The sequence below is a fragment of the Schistocerca piceifrons genome, chromosome 2 (assembly GCF_021461385.2).
Source record: "Schistocerca piceifrons isolate TAMUIC-IGC-003096 chromosome 2, iqSchPice1.1, whole genome shotgun sequence".
Lineage (NCBI taxonomy): Eukaryota > Metazoa > Arthropoda > Insecta > Orthoptera > Acrididae > Schistocerca > Schistocerca piceifrons.
Genome location: NC_060139.1, coordinates 1033341946 through 1033368262, shown reverse-complemented (window position 1 = coordinate 1033368262; position 26317 = coordinate 1033341946). Strand labels below are relative to the sequence as shown.

The 26317-nt window shown below is 43.2% G+C and overlaps 1 protein-coding gene across 1 annotated transcript in view; it reads left to right on the top strand.

The window, feature by feature from the left end:
- The window catches only part of LOC124777870 (dehydrogenase/reductase SDR family member 11-like), a 141577-nt gene that overhangs the window by 33123 nt on the left and 82137 nt on the right, over positions 1–26317 (top strand). The window contains exons 2-3 of the mRNA XM_047253410.1: positions 13391–13553; positions 25869–25998. Of these exons, the coding sequence (XP_047109366.1) occupies positions 13391–13553; positions 25869–25998 (293 nt within the window). The remainder of the gene's footprint in view (positions 1–13390; positions 13554–25868; positions 25999–26317) is intronic.

Genomic DNA, 26317 nt, shown 5'->3' with positions numbered 1-26317 from the left:
CACTCTAACAGACATTAAGGGGCCGTCGATTTGCCTCGGACGAAGCAGTGAAAGAAGCGGTGCATTCCTGGCTGGCAGCTCAATGGAGAACCTTCTTTTATGTGGGCATCAGGAAACTTGTACAACGATCGACAAAGTGCGTTGAAACGCAAGGGGACTATGTCGAAAAATGATGTTCTTGTAAGTTTCCTATGTGATTACAATAAAATTTTATAACTACTTTGCGGACAATAATTGACTTAACCCTCGTACATTTAATTTTGTGCATTCCTGATTTGTTAAATTTATGACGTTTAGGATCAACTCGGTAACGAAAGGGTGTTTTTAGTGTGTGAGTTGTTCGGAAAGCAAACCTAAAGTTAGTTTTGCCAAAGCACAGTTCAGTCTGATGTGGAGCACGGCCATTGTAGGTCCTGCCTACAAATCTAGTTTTAACCTTTTGGTTATTATTATTAGACATAAGGCTACTAGCATTGTATGAAAGTCTCCGTTTCTAAGTTCCTTATAAATATTGGTAAGAACGGCTGTTTTGTGCCCAATCACTACTGCAACCTGTTCCAAGACACCAACCCCTTTGTATATCTCATTCTGTTATAAGGGTGACCGCAGGAGGTAACGGATAATAGAATAAACCAAACCTTTCTTATAACTTTGTTGATTAAACAAATGCTCATTAATTATCATCAGTACATGGCGGTTTGCCAAAAATCCCAAATACCTGCCATTATTTTTCCTAGTAATAACCACACATATGTAACAAATAGAACAATTCTATTGTACTTTCAATGTGAAATTAATTTTTGTATGCATACTACTTAACAAGGAGGCATAATTACTTATATCACTTACGTTACCTTTAAACACAATCAAACCGTTATCCACATAAAGTTTGTAGCATTCCGTTTCTTCTTTCAATGTTCTATATTTTTGAAAAAAAATTGTTCTCCAAATCGTTAATAAATATTTCTCCTGTGGTACCTGAAAAGCCATTACCTTTTGTGAACCTTCCTTTTATGCTGATAAATCATCCCATTAAATTCTAAATTAGTGAAAGTTAGCAATAAGTGTAATAGCTTTATCAGCTTCCGTTTCGACAGAAAGTCATCTTTAATAATCTGTAAATATTATTTTATTTATTCTGGAGAGAAATCGAATTCAGGTACTTCTGCACTGAAGGCAGCAACGGTAACCATTCGGCCAGCGAGATGGTCGACTTTTTTTCTGTCTTTTAGTTTTCAGAACAGTGTCTGTAGTGTTAAATTCATCCACTTTCGATACTTCAATTACTACTCTGATTTCAGCAATAACTGATTTTGTTCGGTTTTAGCTCAGCACAAAAATTGCAGACATTTATCTAATAATCTCGTTCTTCATTAGTTAAGGCAACTTCCGTTAGAATAACAGTTCCATCAAAGACTGAGTGTATCTTCTGTGTTTCTTTTTCACTTGTTACTCTATGTTACTTATACAAACTAGAAACCTTCTTCTCACGCCGTTTGTGAATATTTTCAACAAGCCTACCCACGCACCATTTAGTGGTTTGCTTGACACGGTTAATTGTAGCACACGACAACATATTATTGAAATGGGGAACTATCTGCGTAGCCTCTCTGGTGAATAAGTCATTTATTTTGTATGATTCATGTATCTACAATTTTGGCAGCTCTGTTACAACTTTAACAGCTTGTGCTAAGGGCGAATTATTGTCAAACTTCAATCTATCCTACGTTTACATGGATACTCTACAAATCACATTTAAGTGCCTGGCAGAGGGTTCACAATTCTCTATTATTCCAATCTCGTATAGCTCGCGGAATGAATGAACGCCTACATCTTTCCGTACGAGCTCTGTTTTCCCTCATTTTATCGTGGCGATCGTTTCCCCTCTATAGGTCGGTGTCTACAAAATATTTTCGCATTCGGAGGAGAAAGTTGGTGGTTAGAATTCTGAGAGAAGATTCCGTCGCAACGAAAAACGCCTTTATTTTAATGATGTCCAGGCCAAATCCTGTATCATTTCAGTGACACTCTCTCCCATATTTCGCGATAATACAAAACGTGCTGCCCTTCTTTGAACTCTTACGATGTATCCCGTCAGTCCTACCTGGTAAGGGTCCCACACTGCGCAGCAGTATTCTAAAAGAGGACGGACAAGCGTTGTGTAAGCAGTCTCCTTAGTAGGTCTGTTACATTTTCTAAGTGTCCTGCCAATAAAACACAGTCTTTGGTTAGCCTTCACCACAACATTTTCTATGTGTTTCTTCCAATTTAAGTTGTTCGTAATTGTAATACATAGGTATTTAGTTGAATTTACGGCATTTATAATTGACTGATTTATCGTGTAACAGAAGTTTAACGGATTCCTTTTAGCACTCATGTGCATTCCCTCACACTTTTCGTTTTTTAGGGTCAACTGCCAATTTTCGCACCATTCAGATATCTTTTCTAATTCTTTTTGCAGTTTGTTTTAATCTTCTGATGACTTTAGTAGTCGATAAATAGTAGAGTCATCTGCAAACAACCTAAGACGGTTGCTCAGATTGTCTCCCAGACCGTTTATATAGATAAGGAACAGCAAAGGGCCTATAACACTACCTTGGGGAATGCCAGAAATCACTTCTGTTTTGCTCGATAACTTTCCGTCAATTACTAGAACTGTGACCTCTCTGACAGGAAGTCACAGACCCAGTCAGATAACTGAGACGATATTCCATAAGCACGCAATTTCACTATAAGTCGCTTGTGTAGTACAGTGTCAAAAGCCTTCTGGAAATCCAGAAATGCGGAATCGATCTGAAATCCTTTGTCAATAGCACTCAACACTTCATGTGAGTAAAGAGCTAATTGTGTTTCACAAGAACGTGTTTTCTAAACCCATGTTGACTGTGTGTCAATAGACCGTTTTCTTATCCTACTCTGGGATAAGGCTTAGTTCTATACAGTCCTTGTTGAGAACAATTTTTGAATGTTCTTTTGCAATTCTCTGCCTTATTTGAGAAGACTTATTCACATCTCCAACTGCCTGACAATGCATATACCTGGGACTATCAGGAAATGGAGAAAAGGGATCTTCAGTGATTTCAAAATTAAAAAAAAAGTTTGTCTAGATCAAAAACAATATACAACACTAAATTTGATAACTAGCTTCGGTTACTCATAAAACCATCTTCAAATCTGAAAGAACAAACAGAAACAAAACTGATTTAGGTAAACTGATTTACTCTTCAAGAATATACATATTTCAAGATACAGGTTTACAAGCTATTGACATACCACTCATAAAAATGACACAGTGTCAGAGTGTAGAGACCACATCGACTGCAATCTTAGAACTACATAACATAATAAATTGTTTGTTTCTTTTATCCGTATCAGTTTAGAATTACATCGTGCATGACTGTTGTGTACATAGTTCCGCGTAGTCAACGCGTACACAACTTTCCCACTAGAGCGCGCCCCGCTAAGCACAACAGCGCAGGCGCAGCACTCGTCTGTCTCCGCACTACGAGATGGTGCTGCCTTAGAGACGGACCAAATTCTGCTTCCGCCGATCTGCGTATTAATATGTAATGCAGCCAATGAGATTGCTGCTAGCGTAGAACCTTTTCTCCTCGCAGATCACACTCGCACAGTGATACCTAAATCCGCGAGGTATTATAACGAGTGTACAGACCTCCGATTAGTCAGTCTGCATTTGTCTGCATTAGTCTGTACGAGTCTGCATTAGTCTGTACCAGTCTATAGTCAAGTTTCTGGCTGCGCCTAATAAGATTATCATATTCCTGTACATAGCCATGAAGAGAAATGTATAGACACTTTGTCAAGTATCAGAGATATGTGAGAATAAGATTAACATACCAAGACCAAAGGAACCTCAGATTGTCAATTGTAAATAGCATACAGAATCAAGTTAAGTTATTTTTATGCTTGTTACTATTTTAATAATTGAGTGTGAAAATTAATCAGGTTCTGTTTAAAGTTGGTCACCGTCATCTGCTACTCTAAGTGTGCAAGTGGCATTTCTATCGTCTGACCTAGCGGCAGAAGATGAACACGACACGATAAGACCACGAGACATATTGCTGACACTCGCCTACTTCGTTAGAGCGACAAGTCCAATTATCTGATGGTGTGTGTACCGAAGGTCTTACTGTACACACACCGCAATGACAAAATTGGGCTACCCAAAAGTGGACCTGAGGCAACTGTGGTGCACATGTGCCATAGATGACATGGGTGAACTACAGCTGTGGAGATGTTTGCAGGCGACTGGACGTAAAACTGTTGAGCGCCGAGATGAGTCGAAGGCTACCAACAGTGTCTCCTCAACCACGTTTCAGCGAACATTGCTCTGTAGAGGCCTCCGCAGCAGGTTCCCTTGTTCATGTGTTCATGTTGACTGCTGTTCATTGGCGACAAGGGCTGGAATTTGAAAGCCAACACCGGCTGACCTTCCCAGATGAATCAAGTTTTATACTGTGGCCGAGCGGTTCTAGGCGCCTCAGTCCGGAACCGCGGCGCTGCTACGGTCGCAGGTTCCGATCCTGCCTCGGTCACGGATGTGTGTGATGTCCTTAGGTTACTTAGGCTTAAGTAGTTCTAAGTCTAGGGGACTGATGACCTCAGACCCACAGTGCTTAGAGACATTTGAACCATTTGAACGTTTTATACTCAGTCGGACAGATCGCTGTTGGTGTGTGCAGTGTGAAACGTCTGAAATGAAAGATCTTGCAACCACGAGGGGGCGTTATTCTCTGTGAAGTGTTTCTGTAGCATTCTCTGGTTGATCTCGTCATTCTGGAAGGCACGCTGGATCAACGCAGGTACGCATCTACACTACTGGCCATTACAATTGCTACACCACGAATCTGACGTGATACAGACGCGAAATTTAACCGACAGGAAGACGATGCTGTGATATGTAAATGATTAGGTTTTCAGAGCATTCACACAAGGTTGGCGCCGGTGGCGACACCTACAACGTGCTGACATGAGGAAAGTTTCCAACCGATTTCTCATACACAAACAGCAGTTGACCGGCGTTGCCTGGTGAAACGTTGTTGTGATGTACCGTGTAAGGAGGAGAAATGCGTACCATCACGTTTCCGACTTTGATAAAGGTCGGATTGTAGCCTATCGCGATTGCGGTTTATCGTATCGCGGCATTGCTGCTCGCGTTGGTCGAGATCCAATGACTGTTAGCAGAATATGGAATCGGTGGGTTAAGGAGGGTAATACGGAACGCCATGCTCGATCCCAACGGCCTCGTATCAGTATCAGTCGAGATGACAGGCATCTTATCCACATGGCTGTAACGGATCGTGCAGCCACGTCTCGATCCCTCAGTCAACACATGGGGACGTTTTCAAGACAACAACCATCTGCACGAACAGTTCGACGACGTTTGCAGCAGCATGGACTATCAGCTCGGAGACCGTGGCTGCGGTCACCCTTGGGGCTGCATCACACACAGGAGCGCCTGCGATGGTGTACTCAACGACGAACCTGGGTGCACGAATGGCAAAACGTCATTTTTTCGGATGAATCCAGGTTCTGTTTACAGCATCATGATGGTCGCATCCGTGTTTGGCGACATCGCGATGAACGCACATTGGAAGCGTGTATTCGTCATCGCCATACTGGCGTATCACCCGGCGTGATGGTATGGGGTGCCATTGGTTACACGTCTCGGTCACCTCTTGTTCGCATTGACGGCGGTTTGAACAGTGGACGTTACATTTACGTTGTGTTACGACCCGTGGCCGTACCCTTCATTCGATCCCTGCGAAACCTTACATTTCAGCAGGATAATGCACGACGGCATGTTTCAGGTTCTATACGGGCGATTCTGGATACAGAAAACGTTCGTCTGCTGCCCTGGCCAGCACATTCTGCAATTGAAAACGTCTGGTCAATGGTGGCCGAGCAACTGGCTCGTCACAATATGCCAGTCACTACTCTTGATGAACTGTGATATCGTGTTGAAGCTGCATGGGCAGCTATACCTGTACACGGCATCCAAGCTCTGTTTGACTCAGTGCCCAGGCGGATCAAGGCTGTTATTAAGGCCAGAGGTGGTTGTTCTGGGTACTGTTTCTCTGGATCTATGCACCCCAATTGCGTGAAAATGTAATCACTTGTCAGTTCTAGTATAATATATTCGTCCAATGAATACCCGTTTATCATCTGCATTTCTTCTTGGTGTAGCAATTTTAATGACCAGTAGTGTATCTTTGCGAACATGTCTACCCCTGCGTGGAGTTTATTTTCCCTCGGCACGATGGTATCTACCAGCAGGACAATGCAACATGCCACACAGCTCGCAGTGTACGAACGTGGTTCGAAGAGCACCAGCATGAGTTTGCTGTACTCCTCTAGCATCATACGTAAATACAATAGAGAATCTTCGGCACCACCTCGATCGGGTACTTCGCGTCATGAATCCTCAACCGAAAAACCTTGTGCTTTTGACCATGGGAATGAAGTAAGCATGGCTCCACATCCCAGTCGGTTCCTCACAGAACCTCACTGACTCTCGACCTGCATGTCGGCACTGCAAACATTGGTTGTTCTGGCTTTTGAGAGGTGGTCAAATTAATGTGACCAGATAGTGTATGTAAGTTGTCCTCGAAATATGTATATTTTTCAAGTCCATCTAAATCAACGTACCTAAAGAAATTTTCTATTTCTGCCTGTTCTTTCATATGTGAGGTTGGTTGTATGAACACCCAAAATTGGTTATCGAATTGAATGTTGTTTGTGGTCTAGACAAATAAAAAATTTTGTATAAAATTTTTCAAAAAGTTCTTGAAAACTTGGTCGTTGCTGAAGTAGTTGCACGAAAGCCACAGTGGGTGTTCGGGATGGATATACAGCTGGCTGTTGTGGCTCTCCAATGTATACACTGCTTCGCTAGAAGTGCATAGGTGTCAAAAGGTAGGGCTATAACTATCGCATCGGCCAAAGATCACGGTGCCACAACAAAGTCGGCATGCACTTTGATAGCACAGACAACAGGTTAGCGATGTCTCACTGCAGACCGCTACGACGAATAGGAGGCGCTCCTGAAGACGTGCCCCCCCCCGCCCCCCCCCCCCCTCTCAGCACCACTGCACCATTTCACAGAGGTAGATATAGAGCTGAGCATGAACGAGCTTTGCGCCATTTCGTGACCTCCAGTGAAGTAGTCAACATTTTCTGGTTAGGATACCAGTGCTATTCAAGTCTAAGAAGGAAATGTGCTTAAGCGAATGATGCACTTGTTCTTCAGGAGAATACTTGTGTGCATCAAGTGAAGCACATTCGGGAGGACGACGGTTCAAACCCGCATCCAGCCTTCCAGATTTAAGTTCTCCGTGATTGCCCTAAATTGCTTCAGGCAAATGCCAATATGGTTCCTTTAAAAGGGCACGGCCGATTTCCTTCCCCAGCCTTCCCTAATCCGAGCTGGTGCTCCGTCTCTAATGACTGCTCAATTATTCAAAAACAGTCTTAACCGCATTTATTTTTGTTATACCGCAAACCAGTTTCAACCCGACGTAGGGGTCATCTTCTGGGCGTTTACACCATTGGTCGACTGCTGGTGATGTCACTCCTGTCAACATAGTTTCCTGCCGTTATGTAGATAGGAGTGACACCACCAGCAGTCGGCCAATGGTGTGAACACCCAGAAGATGACCCCTATGTCGGGTTGAAACCGGTTGGCGGTATAATAATAATAATAAATGCGGTTAAGACTGTTTTTGAATAATTGATTAATCATACTAATCGCTGCTTCATCTCCACAACCATGTTGTCCGAAAATCTAATGACTGCGTTGTTGACGGGACGTTAAACGCTAATCTCTCCCCCCACTTCCCCATCCCACTCCCACTAAGTGACGCTTTACTGTTCAAAGACAGTTGTAAATATTCGCACACCCCTGTGGCAATCGATTGTATAAAGTAGATCTTTGTGTCATCCTAGTAATAAAGTGAACGAACGCTTCATATGCTGTAGTTCCGATCAGTCATCTCCCAGAGCTATCAAAGAACCTATATTTATGACCGGACGATTGTAATTTCGTCAGGTCACAGCAATTACATCATCGTAAAGGACGCTGATGTCCAGAGCACCCTGCCGGAGAAATTATCCACACACTCCCGTATACGCGGCGCGGGAAAGCCCAGCCGAAAGCCACTGATCCCAGTGTAGGCAACTGGGCAAGATGCTGGTGCTCGCTCAGCTGTCCTGACTTCGATTCTCTACCATTGTTATCTCGCTGAATTCGTTTGTGTGCGGCCGACGATTCCTTAGTGCCAACAATGCTGCTTCCTTTGCTTTATTGAATTGAAAATATGTGTGTCTGTTGTTAGCTATACCTGTTTCGATTATCGACTATTTCTTTAGTAACAAGAGTCCCAGCGCAAGCAGGCAGATGAGAGGGTCATCGCTCCTTAATTCATGCCGTGGTGGTTCGATGAACCCTCTGCCAGCCACTTAAATGTGATTTGCAGAGTATCCATGAAGATGTAGACGTGTCCCGTATCAAAACTGTTTTCTACGAACCGCAACAACTGGCCACAGTCGAACCTTAAGATGACGTCCAGCTGTCTTACGGAAATATTGTGCCGTTAAACAATAAGATCTGACGCTACCCACGAGAAACTTTCAAGAAGTTGCTACGTCGGGAAAGCCGCAAAGAGGGTAACTAGTCACTGCTTACAATTAATCTCTTGAACCATGTGAACGTATAAATTGATGTATCATCCCCCTGGACATTTACACTACTGGCCATTAAAATTGCTACACCAAGAAGAAATGCAGGGTCTTATACTAGAACGGACATGTGATTACATTTTCACGCAATTTGGGTGCATAGATCCTGGGAAATCAGAACCCTGGACAACCACCTCTGGCCGTAATAACGGCCTTGATATGCCTGGGCATTGAGTCAGAGCTTGGATGGCGTGTAGAGGTACAGCTGCCCATGCAGCTTCAACACGATACCACAGTTCATCAAGAGTAGTGACTGGCGTATTGTGACGAGCCAGTTGCTCGGCCACCATTGACCAGACGTTTTCTATTGGTGAGAGATGTGGAGAATGTGCTGGCCAGGGCAGCAGTCGAACATTTTCTGTATCCAGAAAGGCCCGTACAGGACCTGCAACATGCGGTCGTCCATCATCCTGCTGAAAAGTAGGGTTTCGCAGGGATCGAATGGAGGGTACAGCCACGCGTCATAACACATCTGAAATGTAACGTCCACTGTTCAAAGTGCCGTCAATGCGAACAAGAGGTGACCGAGACGTGTAACCAACGGCACCCCATCACGCCGGGTGATACGCCAATATGCCGATGACGAATACACGCTTCCAATATGCGTTCACCGCGATGTCGCCAAACACGGATGCGACCATCATGATGCTGTAAACAAAACCTGGATTCATCCGAAAAAACGACGTTTTGCCATTCGTGCACCCATGTTCGTCGTTGAGTACACCATCGCAGGCGCTCCTGTCAGTGATACAGCAACAAGGGTAACCGCAGCCATGGTCTTCGAGCTGATAGTCCATGCTGCTGCAAACGTCGTCGAAATGTTCGTGCAGATGGTTGTTGTCTTGCAAACGTCCCCATCTGTTGACTCAGGGATCGAGACGTGGCCCCACGATCCGCTACAGCTATACGGTTAAGATGCCTGTCATCTCGACTGCTAGTGATACGAGGCCGTTAGAATCCAGCACGGCGTTCGGTATTACCCTCCTGAACCCACCGATTCCATATTCTGCTAACAGTCATTGGATCTCGACCAACGCGAGCAGCAATGCCGCGATACGATAAACCGCAATCGCGATAGGCTACAATCCTACCTTATCAAAGTCTGAAACGTGATGGTACGCATTTCTCCTCCTTACACGAGGCATCATAACAACGTTTCACCAGGCAACGCCGGTCAACTGCTGTTTGTGTATGAGAAATCGGTTGGAAACTTTCCTCATGTCAGCAGGTTGTAGGTGTCGCCACAGGCCCCAACCTCGTGTGAATGCTCTGAAAAGCTAATCATTTGCATATCACAGCGTCTTCTTCCTGTCGGTTAAATTTCGCGTATGTAGCACGTCATCTTCGTGGTGTAGTAACTGTAATTGTCAGTAGTGTATTACAGCTCTGAAATTTCCTTAACCATTGTACGTTTTTTTGCAGTCTCATACATGTTTGTAACTCAGATGCTGTTTATCTGCGCCGCACTGGTTCCGTAAACATGCAGCTAGGTGTAGATATTACGCATGCAGTAATGGTGGTCACTACGAGAACAGGTCAAGTCATTAGAACCCTCATTCTCCTTCTCCAGTACATTTTTAATGATATCACTCACATACTGGCATGCTTGACTGTGAAATACACATAAGCACTGACTGTACTCGAAAGTGCCATGTCCTGTTACATGGGGAATGTTATCAATACTAAGGCTCCACCTGCAGTTGCCAATAGTGGACAGGCATCTTTTGCGGTCACACTTACGAAACAAAACGACCAATTCTTCTAAAGGTACTGTTGTGAACGCCTATTGAGCAGGCAGTTTCGCTTGTACTGCGTTAGTTTCATCCGATTTCTTCGCAAAAGATTACTGAAGTGAATTTTTTAATTTTATTTTCGTTTTTGTGGGTCTGCATCGATGTGATGAAGAATAAACAGCAGCGTTTTGTGTGCTAAGTGATTTTAAGTACATTGATTTGAAAAACGCTCTAACGAATCCGTCCTAACATGGTTCGGAAGACCCAATGGTACCGACCGACCGCCGTGTCATCCTCACCTATACGGGTCACTGGATGTGGACGTGGAGGGGCATGTGGCCAGCACACCGCTCTCCCGGCCGTTGTAAGTTTTCGTGACCGCAGCTGCTACTTCTCAGTGAGTGCACCTCGCTTGCCAACAGCGTTCGGCAGATCGGACGGTCAGCCATTCAGGTGCGAGGCAAGACCGACAGCGCTTAACTTCGGTGATCTGACGGGAAGCGGTTTCACCACTACGGCAACGCCGTGGGCCTGTGTAAGTTGATACACAATGATTATTACTGTGGAAGTCTGCTACGCAACTGAGCTAGTTTATAATTACATATATTTGTTACACACAATATTCTATACTGTTTGTAAAGGCGGCAGCTGTCAATTCAATATCAGTAAAGTACGTTTACAAGCTGAAATCGAATGTTTTGTAAGGAACCCTGAGAGTAAACCAAAGACCAACCTTCCTTACGTAAACAATGACCTGTCTTTATAAATAATTTAGCACCCTATTATAGTATGCTTACAGTTGCTTACCAATAGAGACCTATACGAGGGTCACTCTAAAAGGAAAGAATGTTTTGATTTTACGAGCAGCGCAGTTCTCCCACCATCCCTGCCATCTTATGGACCTTCCTAATCATTGGCGCCAATACGATGCTAACATCGAGCAGTAACGGTCATTTACTGCGATTTTAACATTTATGGAAAAATTAACGATCGATCCAAGCGTGAGGTTCGTATTATAATAAGTTTACTGAATGCAAAAGAAAGAAAAAAGAAGAAGTTTGCCCTATCGAAATTAACAGACAGATTGCTGGCTGAAAGAATATTCACAATAAAGAGCAATCAGGCCATTCTTCAGTAGTGATTTACCGAACTCAAATCAAGGATTGAGGAAAAAATCCAATGTGATAGATAGTGCTGATGGACTGAGCTTGTGCTTACCTCCAAGTAATGATCAGTTGATTATCAAATTGTTTTTTGTGATTTGGATTCTCTTTGATGGAGCAGAATGGGGAAGGAGAAAGAACAGGTAGCTCAGAGAGGTACATAGGGTGCCCCTACCCATAGGTTTTATGCAAACCACAATACTTTCAAATACCACGAATATAATTTTCATATTTTCTCGCTCGTTACATGCAAACTACTCGGCCTAAAATAAAATAAAATAAAATAAAGAACAGAAATCTTCTTTAGGAAATTTAATGAAGTTAAATTTCATAGTGGGGTGCATTTTCGCTAGAAGACTTAGTTTCCGCATTATTCAAGAAAAATGTTCAAAACTGACCTTGAAACGCGGTTTTCTTGAATAACTCGAAAACTGTGGCCTCCAGCGAAACCCTGTCCCACAACAAACTTTAACTGCATTAAATCTCCTACAAACATCAAGGTTTTTTTTTTTTTTTTTTTTTTTTTTTTTTTTTTTTTTTTTTTTTTTTTTTTGCAGGACTAATAGTTTGTGTGTAGCAAGCAAGAGAATATGGACATGGTATTTGGCTGAATTGTAGGCTGCATGAAACCTATCGGTAGGACACCTGAATCGCCCTGTATAACGATCCAGATGTTGTTGTGGAAGCCAATGCGAGGAGAATGGGATTGACTGTCCACGTCTATAAAACAGAGGAGGGATCCCTAGTCAGAAAAGTTTCGGGGAAGACCTTTAGGCAAACTGAAAATAGGATGAGAGGATCAGCTGACCAAGGACCTCCAGGTACTTGGAGCAAGGTAAGAAGATGCTGGGGACGGAATGCTGTGGAGGAGGCTACTTGATGACGCCAAACACCGACTCCAGTTTCTGGGTCTAGGAGAGTAAGAAAAAGTAGGATTGAGTAAGATTTGGGCTGTAGCAAAAATGTCGCATAAAGCAACGAACAGGAGCTGCACTAACTGTTCTCGCTCTCTATGATGACAGCGAGGAGGTTTTGAGCAACACTGTTACCTCACTTTGTCTTAATAGTCCAGCAAGAAAGCGCCAGTCCACTGAATGGCGTCATTCACTACTCCAATAAACCCGGAAGAAAGCCAAGTGGTTATCTGAACACGTGACTTACCGAATGATAGTCAGTGCTCCATCTCTCTCGCTGTGTTACTATAATTTAGACATAAATTGCGTCTAAGAACATATTTTCATGGATTACAGCCCTCGTGTTATAAGCACTCAGTTACTCAATTTCGGAAAGTTTATTAAATGGTTCAAATGGCTCTGAGCACGATGGGGCTTAACTTCTGAGATCATAAGTTCCGCTGACCGGGGTGGCCGATCGGTTCTAGGCGCTTCAGTCTGGAACCGCGCGGCCGCTACGGTCGCAGGTTCGAATCCTGCCTCGGGCATGGATGTGTGTGCTGTCCTTAGGTTAGTTAGGTTAAAGTAGTTCTAAGTTCTAGGGGACTGATGACCTCAGATGTTAGGTCCCATAGTGCTCAGAGCCATTTGAACCATCATCAGTCCCATAGAACTTAGAACTACTTAAACTAACTAACCTAAGGACATCACACACATCCATGCCCGAGGCAGGATTCGAACCTGCGACCGTAGCGGTCGCGTGGTTCCAGACTGTAGCGCCTAGAAGGTTTATTAAAACTAATGTTTTGTTACAGTATCAGTAATATGTTTCTTCTTTCCGTAGGGTTGGCAACTGAAAGACTGCACTGGCCAACTGCACCCATTATATGGAGATGTGAGCGACGAGGAAAGCATACTTTCTCTATTCAAATGGATTACTGACAATCTGGGAGGAGTCGACATTCTCGTCAACAGCGCGGGATTGTTTCGCAATTCTGGCTTGATTTGTGAGTGATGAATATTCTCTATAAGAGTATGAAGCTGGTTTATAAATCAGAATTACTTACCAACTGACAATTGATTTGATATGGCAATCGTAGAACGTCAAGGATATCACATGCCAGAAGTTGTCTGTTATTCAGAGATGATAAATAAGAGGAAGTTCTGAAATGCCTCACTCATTCTGATCTGACTCGTCTCATTTTTATTTAGTTGATTTTCGCGTCTGAGACAATGGGGTGGAAAATGGCATATGTGATGTGCATGTACAGTCAAACAAATGATTACAGTTTCAGAAGAATTGAAATGGTTCAAATGGCTCTGAGCACTATGGGACTCAACATCTGAGATCATCAGTCCCATAGAACTTAGAACTACTTAAACCTAACTAACCTAAGGACATCACACACATCCTTGCCCGAGCCAGGATTCGAACCTGCGACCGTAGTGGTCGTGCTGTTCCAAACTGAAGCGCCTAGAACCGCTCGGCCACACTGGCCGGCTTCAGAAGAATTGGACCATTTATTTAAGAGAAAGTGCTTCACAAATTGAAAAGTGAGTAACACGTTGGCCCACCTCTGGCCCTTACGTAAACCGTTCTGGAATGTCCTCGTGATGGATATCGCGCCAAATTCCGCCCAACTGGCGCGTTACACTGTCAGAATAGCCTGCTGGTTGGAGGACCCTCCTATAATGCTCCGAGCGTTCTCAATTTGGGAGACATCTGGCGATCTAGCTGGCCAAAGCATGGTTTGCCAAGCGCGAAGACCAGCAGTAGAAACTCTCGCCGTGTGCGAGCGGGCGTTATCTTGCTGAAATATAAGCCTATAATGGCTTGTCGCGTAGGCCAACAAAACGGGACGTAGAATATCGTCGAAGTATCGCTGTAAGGGTGCCGCGCATGACAACGAAAGGGGTCCTGCTATGGAAAGAAATGACACCGCAGACCATCAACCCTGGCTGTCGCGCGCTACGGCGGGCGACAGCGGTATCACACCGCTGCCCTGGGCGTCTCCAGACGCTTCTCCGGACTGGAATCTCATTGGCTGGAGTAGAATGATCTTCAGTGACGAGTTCCTAACGACATGTCTGGAGACACTCCGGGCAGTGGTGGGATGCCAACTTGACTGTCATCAGTCATACGGCCCGGCAACCACGAGTGTTGGGTTCTGTTCCTTTTCGTAGTAGAATCCCATGGGTTGTCATCTGCGGCACTCTTAGAACACAGCGGTACGTCAACGGTATTCTAAACCCCTTCATGGCAAGGGATCCTGGTTTTCATTTTCAGAAAGATGGAGCCCGCCCACATACGGGGAGCGTATCTACTGCCTGTCTTCGTGCTTGCCAAACCATACCTTGACCAGCAAGGTCGCCAGATCTCTCTCCAGCTGAGAACGTTTCAAGCATTATTGGCAGAGCTCTTCAACCAGCTCGGGATTTTGACGGTCTAACACACCAATTGGACAGAATTCGGCATGATATTTGTAAAGCGTTGTTGACTTGCTCAGTTTACGAAGCTCTTTCTCTTGAACAAATCATTCAATTTTTTTCAACTTTTTGTAGTCCTGTCTTCCTCAGTTGCACGTAATATTACGGTATATTGATAATTTTTTTAACATATCTACATATTCCAGGCCACTGATGATGCCTTGCAGAAAATAAAGGCGAAACGCGTATGGCACTAAAATTGTGTTTTATTCAGTTGCTGTCAGACGGTCAGACGGCCGATTGGGCCTCGTGCAGGGCGGGTAGGCCGCCCTTCGCTTTGTTCAGGCGTGAGCATCTTTGTCTGAGGTTTAGGACCGCCGCCGACTGTAGACGTATTCCTTGAATACGGTGGGCAGCGCAGCATGAGGGTCCAGCGACTTCACCTTAAAACGCTGGTATGAGCCGTGATACAATCTTAGCTGTCTGCAGAATACTGCCCATTTTTACAAGCAAAAGCTATTTGGTCAGAGCACGGGTCTATAGAATTTGGTTTCCCACAGTCGGATGCCCTCCCTGAAAGTAGGAGATTGGCATGTGACTCGCAGATAAACATCTCTGGCTGTTTCGTGGGATCAGAAGTAGTTCAAGGAAGGAGCTGCATTGGCTGCTCCTAAAAAAAATAGGAGGTAGTGGTAGACAGCAGGCAGCATTCTAAGAATTACATACGTGAGAGAAACATGAATTACCGGAAATAAAGAACATATGTGAAAAGCCGGAATTTAGGAATTCTACTCACAGAAAGACAGGCCACTAACAGTCCCTCATAGAGGGGGGGGGGGGGGTTAGCAGTTTTCTTATGATCAGTTTAGTTGACTAGAATTAACGGAGTCATGCCACTGACGAAAGATAGTTGACATTAACTATGGGGAGAGCAGAAACACATGAGACATTTGCAGTAGAGCTTCTGTGAAGTTTGGAAGGTAGGAGACGAAATACTGGCAGAATTGAAGCTGTGAGGTCGGGGCGTGACTCTTCCTTGGGTAGCTCAGTTGGTAGAGCACTTGCCCGCCAAAGGCAAAGGTCCCGAGTTCGAGTCTCGGTCCGGCACATAGTTTTAATCTGCCGGGAAGTTTCATATCAGCGCATGACACATGACTTTTACACCATGACGACAGCACACTTACTACCAAGCTCCTTCCATGACTCTGGACGAAGACGGAGCTACTTCTGACGGAGGAGACGGCGTCCAGCGGCCATCTGTCGGCACTGGTCCACATTACTCCTTGCTAAAGCTTAAATCATGTTAACATTCAGCAGCACAGGCGACCGGGAATGAGAGGTATAAATCGTCGGTAGGCGCATGGTTTTGGCTAAGTTAGATTCTGGAATTTCAGTACTTCTGACTGCGCATTCCAAGGCTCATTAACGTCCCAGTTAGTTATAGTAGTCGCGTGTGACATTCTATAACTTGCAGTAACGTCGGAGTAATCACTCTGCGGACACTATGATCTTCTTTTTTCATCACTGATTTGGAAGATGACGGTATCACCCTCTTCCTTAATTCTCGTGGTTTGTGTTGAGTGAATCAGTCATCAGAGGAAAAACTCTCCTATCAAAGCACAAAAAAGTCGAATATGTCCCTGTTTAAAAGACTGACTAAAAAATGGGTTACCAGCTGCCTCACTCTACCTTCCACAGCCCCTTTAAAGTTTTTCCCAAAAATTTTGGAAAATCCATCCACTCTCACTTGCCCATTTTCACTCAGTCATTCAGCCCGACTTACTGTCATTATCTCTTTGCGTCTCCTTAATTGTCACTGTCTCCTGCCTCACAGCTAGTCTCCGTTCAGTCCTATTACTACTCTGATCTCTATGTCACTGTCTTCCACTTGCTCTCTCTTACTGCTACTATCACATCCATTCCTTTCCACTGTTGTCGTCTCTTCTCATTGTCACTATCTCTCTCTTCCTCGTTGTCAAAGTCATAGATTCTGCCTCTCAACTATCACTGTTTCTCACCCACTTCTACTTTCTCCCTCTCTTTATTCCTCTCCCACTGGCACCGTCTCCTTCACTCTTTCCCTAGCGCTGCTCTGTCACTATATCCCTGTCTTTCTCCTACACTGCCATTCTCTCCTTCGTCTTTTTTATATCACAATCAATTTCCACTCTACTATCGTCCAGTATTTATTAGTTTTCCGTCTCTTCCCCAATGCCACTGTCCGTTCTCTCTCAGCATCAGAAAGCGCGATTATGCTCGCATGCCAAAATTTTCGGGAAAATTTTAAAGGTGCTGAAAAGGGTAGAATGAGACAGCTGGTACCGCATTTTCCAGCCAGTCTGCTAAACTGGAGTATATTCGCCTTTTTTTGACCCGATAAGAGCATTTTTCTGATGGTTCCCTTCTCCTCCCTGCTACAGCAGGACATGTCAGTCGTGGAAAGAACTTTATGGGCCGGTAAAATTTTGATAGTTTACTTATGTGAAATTGAAATAACGAAAAACTAATTTTGCGCTTCAGACCGCGTTTTAGATGCAAACAATTTTTTCATGCACCTCAGTACAACATGGGCTACCAGAATCCTCTGATGATAACTGAGACACTTTATGGCATACTTTTACGTCACCTTACGAACTACGTTTTCGCCTCACTCCGGATTTTACGTATACAAGTACGGTAACTTGGAATCTCTTTATCTCGGAAACGGATAAAGATATCAAGAAAATTTCCTAGGTTGTTCTATATCGGGATCTTGGGAATAAATCGTAAAAGTACTCCCATTTACTGTGCATAGCCATTTTGGAATCTGCGGCTGGTTTTAGTACACAAAAACTATATTTTTGGGTTGAAACTTCCTGGCAGATTAAAACTGTGTGCCGGACTGAGACTCGAACTCGGGACCTTTGCCTTTCGCGGGCAAGTGCTCTACCAACTGAGCTGCCAAAGCACGACTCACGCCCCGTCCTCACAGCTTTAATTGTGCCAGTATCTCGCCTTCTACCTTCCAAACTTTACCGAAGCTCTTCTGCGAAACTTGCAGAACTAGCACTCCTGAAAGAAAGGACATTGCGGAGACATATTTTTGGGTTGTTTCTCGGTAAAGATTTTTGAAAATGGGAAGATGGCACTTCTAGATAAATGCCTAGATGAAGAGAATATAACGTTAAAATTTGAGTACGTTACTGCGGTTATTTATTATTTCGATTTAGCGTCACACCGCAGTTTACGATCGTATTTTACATGTAGAAGTAAGACCACTTAGAACCTCTGTATCTCGGAAACCATTAAGGCTACCAAGAAACTTTTCAAGGCTCTTAGAGGTCGGTATCTTAGGAGTATATCGTAAAAATTTCAGCACATAGCTGAAATTGCTGTGCGTAACCGACTTGGAATCCACGGTTCGGTTTCTCTTCGAAAAAATGTTATAAATAACATTTTTTGGAAATTTGCTAAGGAACCGTCCATGAACTGATGGTGTCTCCATAAGCGCCTTAAGGCCCACCATAGACAACAAAAATGCAAAAAAGCACCAACAAGTTTGCTCCATTTGCCTAAGCAGGAGGAAATGTGTAGTATTCATAGTTCGATCCTGTACTGTACGATAGTGACCCTAATACGATCCTTCTGTTGGGTATACAAATGATCCATTACCCATGGTCTATCCAAAAGATCTGCAACCTTTCTATTAAGACTGGAACCCGAAGTATAAACCTTGGAAGAATTTCGTTTTCACGCGCGGCGTATCGGAATATATAGTGCTGGGGATGTGACCATGAGAAATAGATCAAATGACCAACGAAAAGATAACGTCCTACGACTTGGAGCGTGGAATGATAGAAGTTTGAGCGTGATAAGGAAGCTAGAAAATCTGAAAAGGGAAATGCAAATGCTCAGTCTAGATACAGTGGGGGTCAGTGAAGTGAAATGGACAGAAGAAAAGAATTTCCGGTCAGATGAGTATAGGATAATAACAGCAGCAGAAAATAGTGTAACAGGAAGGATTCGCTAGGAATAAGAAGTATAGACAACAGTAGTACAGGTATACATGCCGACATCGCAAGCAGAAGATGAAGAGATAGAGAAAGTATATGAGGATATTGAACGGGTGATGCAGTACGTAACGGGAGATGAAAACCTAACAATAATGGGGGATTGGAATGCGATTGTAGGGGAAGGCGGATAGGAAAGGGTTAGCGGAGAATATGGGCTTGACACTAGGAATGAGAGTGCAGGAAGACTAATAGTGTACTGCAGTAACTTTCAGCTATAAACAGCGAGTGAATCACAAGAGCAAATGGCATTCTTGGAAAAAGCCTCGAGATACGGGAAAATTTCAGTTAGATTACATAATGGTGAAGTAGACATTGGATTGTAGCGCGTACCCAGAAGCAGATAGACTCAGCTGCCAATTTAGTAATGATGGGGAGTTGGCTGAGGTTTAAGAGACGAGACAGAAAGAAACAATCTGCAAAGAAGTGGGATACGGAGATGCTAAGGAATGAAGAGAAGGGCTTGATGTTCTCTCAGGCTCAGTAGACTTCTCAGTTTGCGTGGATAATCCTAAAAAAGGCAATCACAGAAGCTGGAAAGAAAAATGTTGGTAAAAGTAAGGTAATTGCGAGGATACCTCAGCTGATCGACGAATGAAGAAAGTACGAAATCATTCAGGGAAATTAAGGAACACAAAAATGCAAGTCACTTAGCAATGAAATAAATAGAAATTGCAGAGAAGATAAGGCGAAACGGCTGCATGAAACATGTGAAGAAATCGAAAATGAAGTAGTGATTGTCAGAAGAACTGAGTCAGTGTATAGGAAAGTCAAAATAATATTCAGTGAAATTAAAATCAGGGTGGTAACATTAAAAGATCAATAGGAATTCCATTATTAAATGCAGAGGAGCGAGCAGATAGATGGAAAGAGTAGAGGGGTAAGACGGCTGATGACGTGATAGAAGAAGAAACAGAGTTGACAGGGAAGAAACAGGGGTTCCACTATTAGAGTCAAAATTTAAAAGAGCTTTAAAGGACTTAGTATGAAATAAGATAGAAGGGACAGATAACATTCCATTCTTTCTAAAATCATTGGGGGTGGTGGGTGGCAACAAAACGACTATTCACGTTGATGTGTAGAACGTATGAGACTGCAGATATATCATTAGACTTCCGGAAAAACATCAACCACACACTTCCGAAGATAGCGAGACCCGACAGACGCGATAATTATCGCACAGTCAGCTTAACAGCTCTTGCATCAAAGCTGCTGACAAGAATAATATATAGAAGACTGGAAAAGACAATTGAGGATCTATTAGATTACGATCAGTTCGGCTTTAGGAAAGGTAAGAGCACCAGAGAAGCATTTCTGACATTGCGCTTGATAACGAAGGCAGTGTTGAATAAAAATCGACACATTCGAAGGATTTATCGACCTGGAAAAATCGTTCAACGATGTAAAATGATACGAGCTGTTTGAAATTCTGAGAAAAGTTGGAGAAGCTATAGGGAAAGATGGGTAATATGTAATATGTACAAGAACCAAAAGGGAACAGTAAGACTGGGAGATCAAGAACGAAGTGGTCGGATTAAAAAGGGTGTAAGAAAAGGATGTAGTTTTTCACTCGCACTATTCAATCTATAGATCGGAGAAGCAGTGAGAGAAAAAAAAATTAAAAAAAAATAAAATAAAGATTCAAGTGCAAGATTAAAATTCAGTCTGAAAGGATAAGCATGATTCGCTGGTGGTATTGCTATTCTCAGTGAAAGTGAAAAAGAATTACAGCACCTGTTGAATGGAATGAACACTCTAATTGGTACATAATATGAATTGAGAGTAAATCGAAGAAAGGCGGAAGTAATACGAAGTAGCGGAAATGAGAATAGCGAGAAACTTAACATTAGAATTGGGTATTACGAATTAGATGAAGCCAAGGGCTGCTGCTGCATAGGAGGCAAGATAACACATGACGGGCTGAGCAAGGAGGACGTAAGAAACATGCTAGCACAGGCAAAAACGGCATTCCTGGATAAGAGAAGTCTAATAGTATTAAACTTGGGCGTTATTTGACGAAGAAATTTCTGAGAATGTATGTCTGAAGCACAGAATTGTATGTTAGTGAAATAACGACTGTGGAAACCAGAATAGAGAGACTGGAATCATTTGAAATGTGGTGCTACAGAAGAATCTCGAAAATTAGATTAACTGGTAATATAAGGAACGAGGAGGTTCTCTGCAGAATCGAAGATGAAAGAAATGTATGGAAAACACTGACAAGATTAAGGGACAGGATGCTAGGACACCTGTTAAGGCATCAGGGAATTAAGGAAAAAAAGAACGTTATCGCTTGATGTCGAATGTCTAACGATTATCCTTAATCCTCATGGTCTTTGTCCAGTGAATCAATCATTAGATTACTCATTATCCATGAAGCTTAGTTGTTTTATTTGTTCTGTGTTATTTCTCTCAGTGTAATTGTTTCAGAAAATTCGTGTTATGCATTTGAGACAGATACTTTCTCCTAAATTGGGGGTCAATGTGACCGACATTTTTTTCTTCAGATACATGAAACCCCTTTTTGTCGAGATGAGTAATGATTTTTGAGAGAACCATCACACAGAACTCATTTCTCATGGCCAATCTTTTCATCACATTATTCTGTTGGGCGACAGTTCTGATTACTATATGTGATTCTATGGGGAGTGATCAGCCTGCAGCAAGGTCCAACCAATGCGGATCGTTGTGGCTGCGGGAAGGGGTATCCGTTTGCCATTTTTCACTTTGTTAAAAAAATTAGATTTCATTACAACTTTCTAACAAGTCCGAATTGTTGAGCTGATAAAAGTTCAAATGGCTCTGAGCACTATGGGACTTAACAGCTATGGTCATCAGTCCCCTAGAACTTAGAACTACTTAAACCTAACTAACCTAAGGACAGCACACAACACCCAGCCATCACGAGGCAGAGAAAATCCCTGACCCCGCCGGGAATCGAACCCGGGAACCTGGGCGTGGGAAGCAAGAACGCTACCGCACGACCACGAGATGCGGGCGCTGATAAAAGTCTTTAGTATGTTGCATTACGAGTATTGTAATAATCCTCTTGGAATAATGTGTATACAATAACTTAACTACATCTGCGGTATTAAATTCTTTGAATGAAATTGAAAAGACGTCCACTCAGTATTAAACTACATGGACAGAAAAAAAATCTCAGCATCAAGGAGTTGTGCGAGACAAACGAAAGTTCATTGTTCAAGGCAGCTGTATAAGGGTGGTGCCAGTAGCACCACTACGAGGCTGCAAATCAGGTTTGCTTTGAATACGCACTGTAATGGTCCTGAGCGTTAGTTACCTTCGAGATTGGACGTAATGAGCTGATGACAGTCGAGAATGCCTCTAAGACAACGAGACGCCACTATCAACAGCTTACCGAGTTTGAAGAGGTCGTGTAACACGAGAAGATGAATGTTCATTCCGCGATGTTGTAGCAAGACTTGGCGGTGATGTAGCCACTGTACATGATTGTCTGCCCCGATAGCTGAATGGTCACCGTGACGGACTGCCGTCCTAAGGGGCCCGGGTTCGATTCCCGACTGGGTCGGGGTTTTTCTCTGCTCAGTGACTGGGTGTTGCCTTCATCATCATTTCACCCCTATCCGGCACGCAGGTCGCCCAATTCGTCGTCGAATGTAATAAGACCTGAAAAACGGCGGCCGGACCTGCCCCGTAAGGGGCCTCCAGGCCAATGACGCCAAACGCTCATTTCCATTTCCATAGCTCGAAATTTGCTGTACAACTTCGTGGAACCTCCCCACTTCAACCCCTACAATTTCATGAAGTTCCGATTGGTGGAGGCACTAAACGCAGCCTTCAAAACGGTGTCAGTAATGGAGCTGCGTTCCAAGCAGATAGCTGTCACTGAGTTTCTACTGTCGGAAAAGCAAACCATTGCAGATATTCATAGACGCTTGTAAACTGTCTACAGAGATCAAGCAGTGAAAAAAAGCACGGAGAGTCGTTGGGCGAGGCGTCTGTCATCATCACAACCTCGTCGCGGAAACCTGTCCGATCTCGTGCACGCTGACTGGTCGCATTTGTCCACCAGTTGTGTTACTCAGAGGTGTATGCCGATTGGGCTTCTTGCCGCCCAGCAGAAGTCCGTAAAGAACACTGAAGGATCATTGGTGTGGAATTACTTGCGCTTTAAGAGCCTGATCGTGACAATTTCTTGTTGATCATCTTCAAAGGTGATGAAACAAGGGCTGATCACTTCGAACCGGAAACGAAACGGCAATCCATGGAGTGGTGCCACACCACCTGTCTCCTCCGAAGAGAAAATTCAAAGCCGCAACCTCAGCCATTAAAGTTAAGGCGGCGATCTTGTGGAGCTCTTTTGTTTCTGTTTGGTGTCCTCCCTCATGGTGCAACTGTCACCTGTGAAGTGTATTGTGCTATGCTCGGGAAATTGAAGAAACGGCTTCAGCTTGTTCGTCAACACAAAAATCTCCATGAGAACACAAGAAGTCACACGTCTGCGAACCTGAGAGAAGCTGAAAAAAAAATTCATTGGACATTTCTTCTTCATCCTGCCTAGAGCCCCGATCTCGCGTCTTCCGACTTCCAAGTGTTTGCTCCAACCAAGGATGCACTCTGCGGGAAGTAGTACGTGAATGATGGGAAGGCTATTGCTGTAGCAAAACGTTGGGTCTGCCATCGGCCAGTAGAGTGGTACAATGCGGATATACAGGCCATCTCAGTAAGGTAACGTAAGGCCGTCGCATGAACGGAAATTATGAAATTATGTCGAAAAGTAAGGTGTTGTAGTCAAAGGCGAGGAGAATAATATGGTGTACTGGAATCCTGACTAAAACAAACCTGATTTCAGAAAAAAATGCGTTGTTTCACTTCTTGAACACGCCTAGTACGAGGCCGCAAAAGTCTTTGCTAACAGATGGGCAAGTCGGTCGCTCTCAGACCTTCTCGATGAGCCCGTCTCGTCTTTGCTTACCTAACATGCTATAGCAGATTACATTCTTCCAGTTCTCCCTACTATCTGTAGAAGAGCAGTGTGCTGTTTGTAGGTTTCCCATTAAAATTAGCGCTCGTTCTTTAATGTACTGGTCCATTTAATTCCTAGGTACCTTTTACCCTTAGGTAGGTGATAACTTCATTATAGTGAACTCGATTCTGGTAGGCAAATTTCAATTATGTTCTCGCTGATAAAGATACCAAAAAGTCCTTTTATTTGTTTTTCTCTTATAAAGAAAAGATCTTTTAGTGTGCTGAATAGCAAGAAGAAAATACATTATCTCCTGCAAGTTACGATAAACAGGAAGTCACCTATGACCACTGTCAGTTTCCTGAACGATTGAAGTACTCAGTAGTAAAGCCGCTTTATAAAAAGGGAGAAAAGGACAATGTAGACAATTTTAGACCTATTTCTATGCAATCAGTGTTTGCTAAAGCTATTGAAAAGGCTGTGTTTGTAACGATAATTGATCATTTTGTATGACATAATTTGCTATCAAATGGACAGTACAGCTTTAGAAGTCGTTTAACAACTGAAAATGCTATATCCTCTTTTCTCTGTGAGCTACTAGATGGGTTAAACAAAAGGTTTCGAACGCTAGGCACATTTTTCAATTTAACTATGGCTGAGAATGGCTGTGATGTGGGGTCTGAGTGGAGTACAGCCACATGGGGGGTGCCCCAGGGATCAGTGTTGGGGCCATTCCTGCTCCTTATTTATATAAATAATATGCCTGCTGGCACTAACTTGGTAGTAAAGGATGTTGTGTGCGACATTGGCTCAATTTCAAATAGTGCAACTTGTAGAAAATAAACTAACACTAACTGACAGTAAGTCTCAGGTTTTACAGTTCCTAACACACAATTCAACAAAACTCGACGTTTTAATCTCACAGAATAGGCATTGATTAGTGCAATTGCACAGTTCAAATTTCTGTGTGTTCAGATAGATACTAAACTGTCGTGGAAAGCCCACGTTCAGGCTCTTGTTCAAAGACTTAATGCTGCCATTTTTACTATTCAAACGGTGTCTGAAGTATGTGATCGTTCGATACGAAAATTAGTCTACTTTGCTTATTTGCACTCGCTTATGTCGTATGGTATTATATTTTGGGGTAACTCTTCCCATTCTAATAGGATACTTTTGGCTCAGAAACGGGCGGTTCGGGCAATAAGCGGTGTAAGTTTGCGAATCTCACGTCGACCCCTGTTCACTAGTCTGGTATTCCGACATTGGCTTCTCAAAATATATATTCTTTTCTGTCGTTTCCTTTAACAATATCAGCTTATTCCCAAGAACAAGCAGCTTTCACTCAGTTAATACTCGGCAGAAATCCAACCTGCATTTGGATCAGACTTTCGTAATTCTTGTACGGAGAGGTGTGCGGTATTCTGGTGCATCCATTTTCAATAAGCTACCACAAGAATTCAAAAATGTTAGCAGTAAGCCACGCGCTTTCAAATCGAAACCGAAGATTTTCCTCACAGGTAACTCCTTCTCTTCTGCTGAGGAGTTCCTTGTAGAATTAAACTGATTATTATGTTATATTGTTGATTGCGTTTACCTTAACTTATGGTTTCACTTTATTTTGGTTCATAAATATTTTATTTTTACCTGTTATTACTTTTATGTTGTTATTTCATATACTGACACGTTCCATGGCCTTGGAGATTTGCTCCTCAATTTGGTCCTACGGAAGTTGATGTGTAAATAAATAAACGTAAATCAGAATAACGCCGCAACCCTTATAGTGCTGACATATTTCACAAAAGTTTCTGCGACTCCGAACCGTAAATGTGTTTACACTTATTATTTTTCTCAGGATTATTTTGAGACAGTTTCCATGTCAGTAATTACTCTGCCAACAGCTGCTCCATTGTCTGAATGGAAACTGATCCTGGACGTGAACGTGCTGGGTCTGAGCATCTGCACCAGGGAGGCCGTGCAGGACATGCTGAGGAGAGGTGTCGATGACGGCTTCATTATCAACCTCTGCAGGTAGGAGAACGCTGTTGTTTATATGATTACCAGAAAGCAGCTCTACTTGTCACCAGTATCGACATTCATTTATTGTAACTGTCAGCCTTGGGTCACACAGATAGTATCAAAGCTTGTTTCTACATCTCAGTAAGTTGTCACTACAGGTGTGTAAATCATAGATTTTTTCGTGAAGGCACACACAAAGAAAGAGCGTGTTATACACTGCCCCACAAAAGAAATGAATCACCCAGAAGACATGGTCATACACGTACACACCATAGGCTTGTACATTCATGCTCATAAATTAAGAATAATGCTGATACATGGTGAAACAACG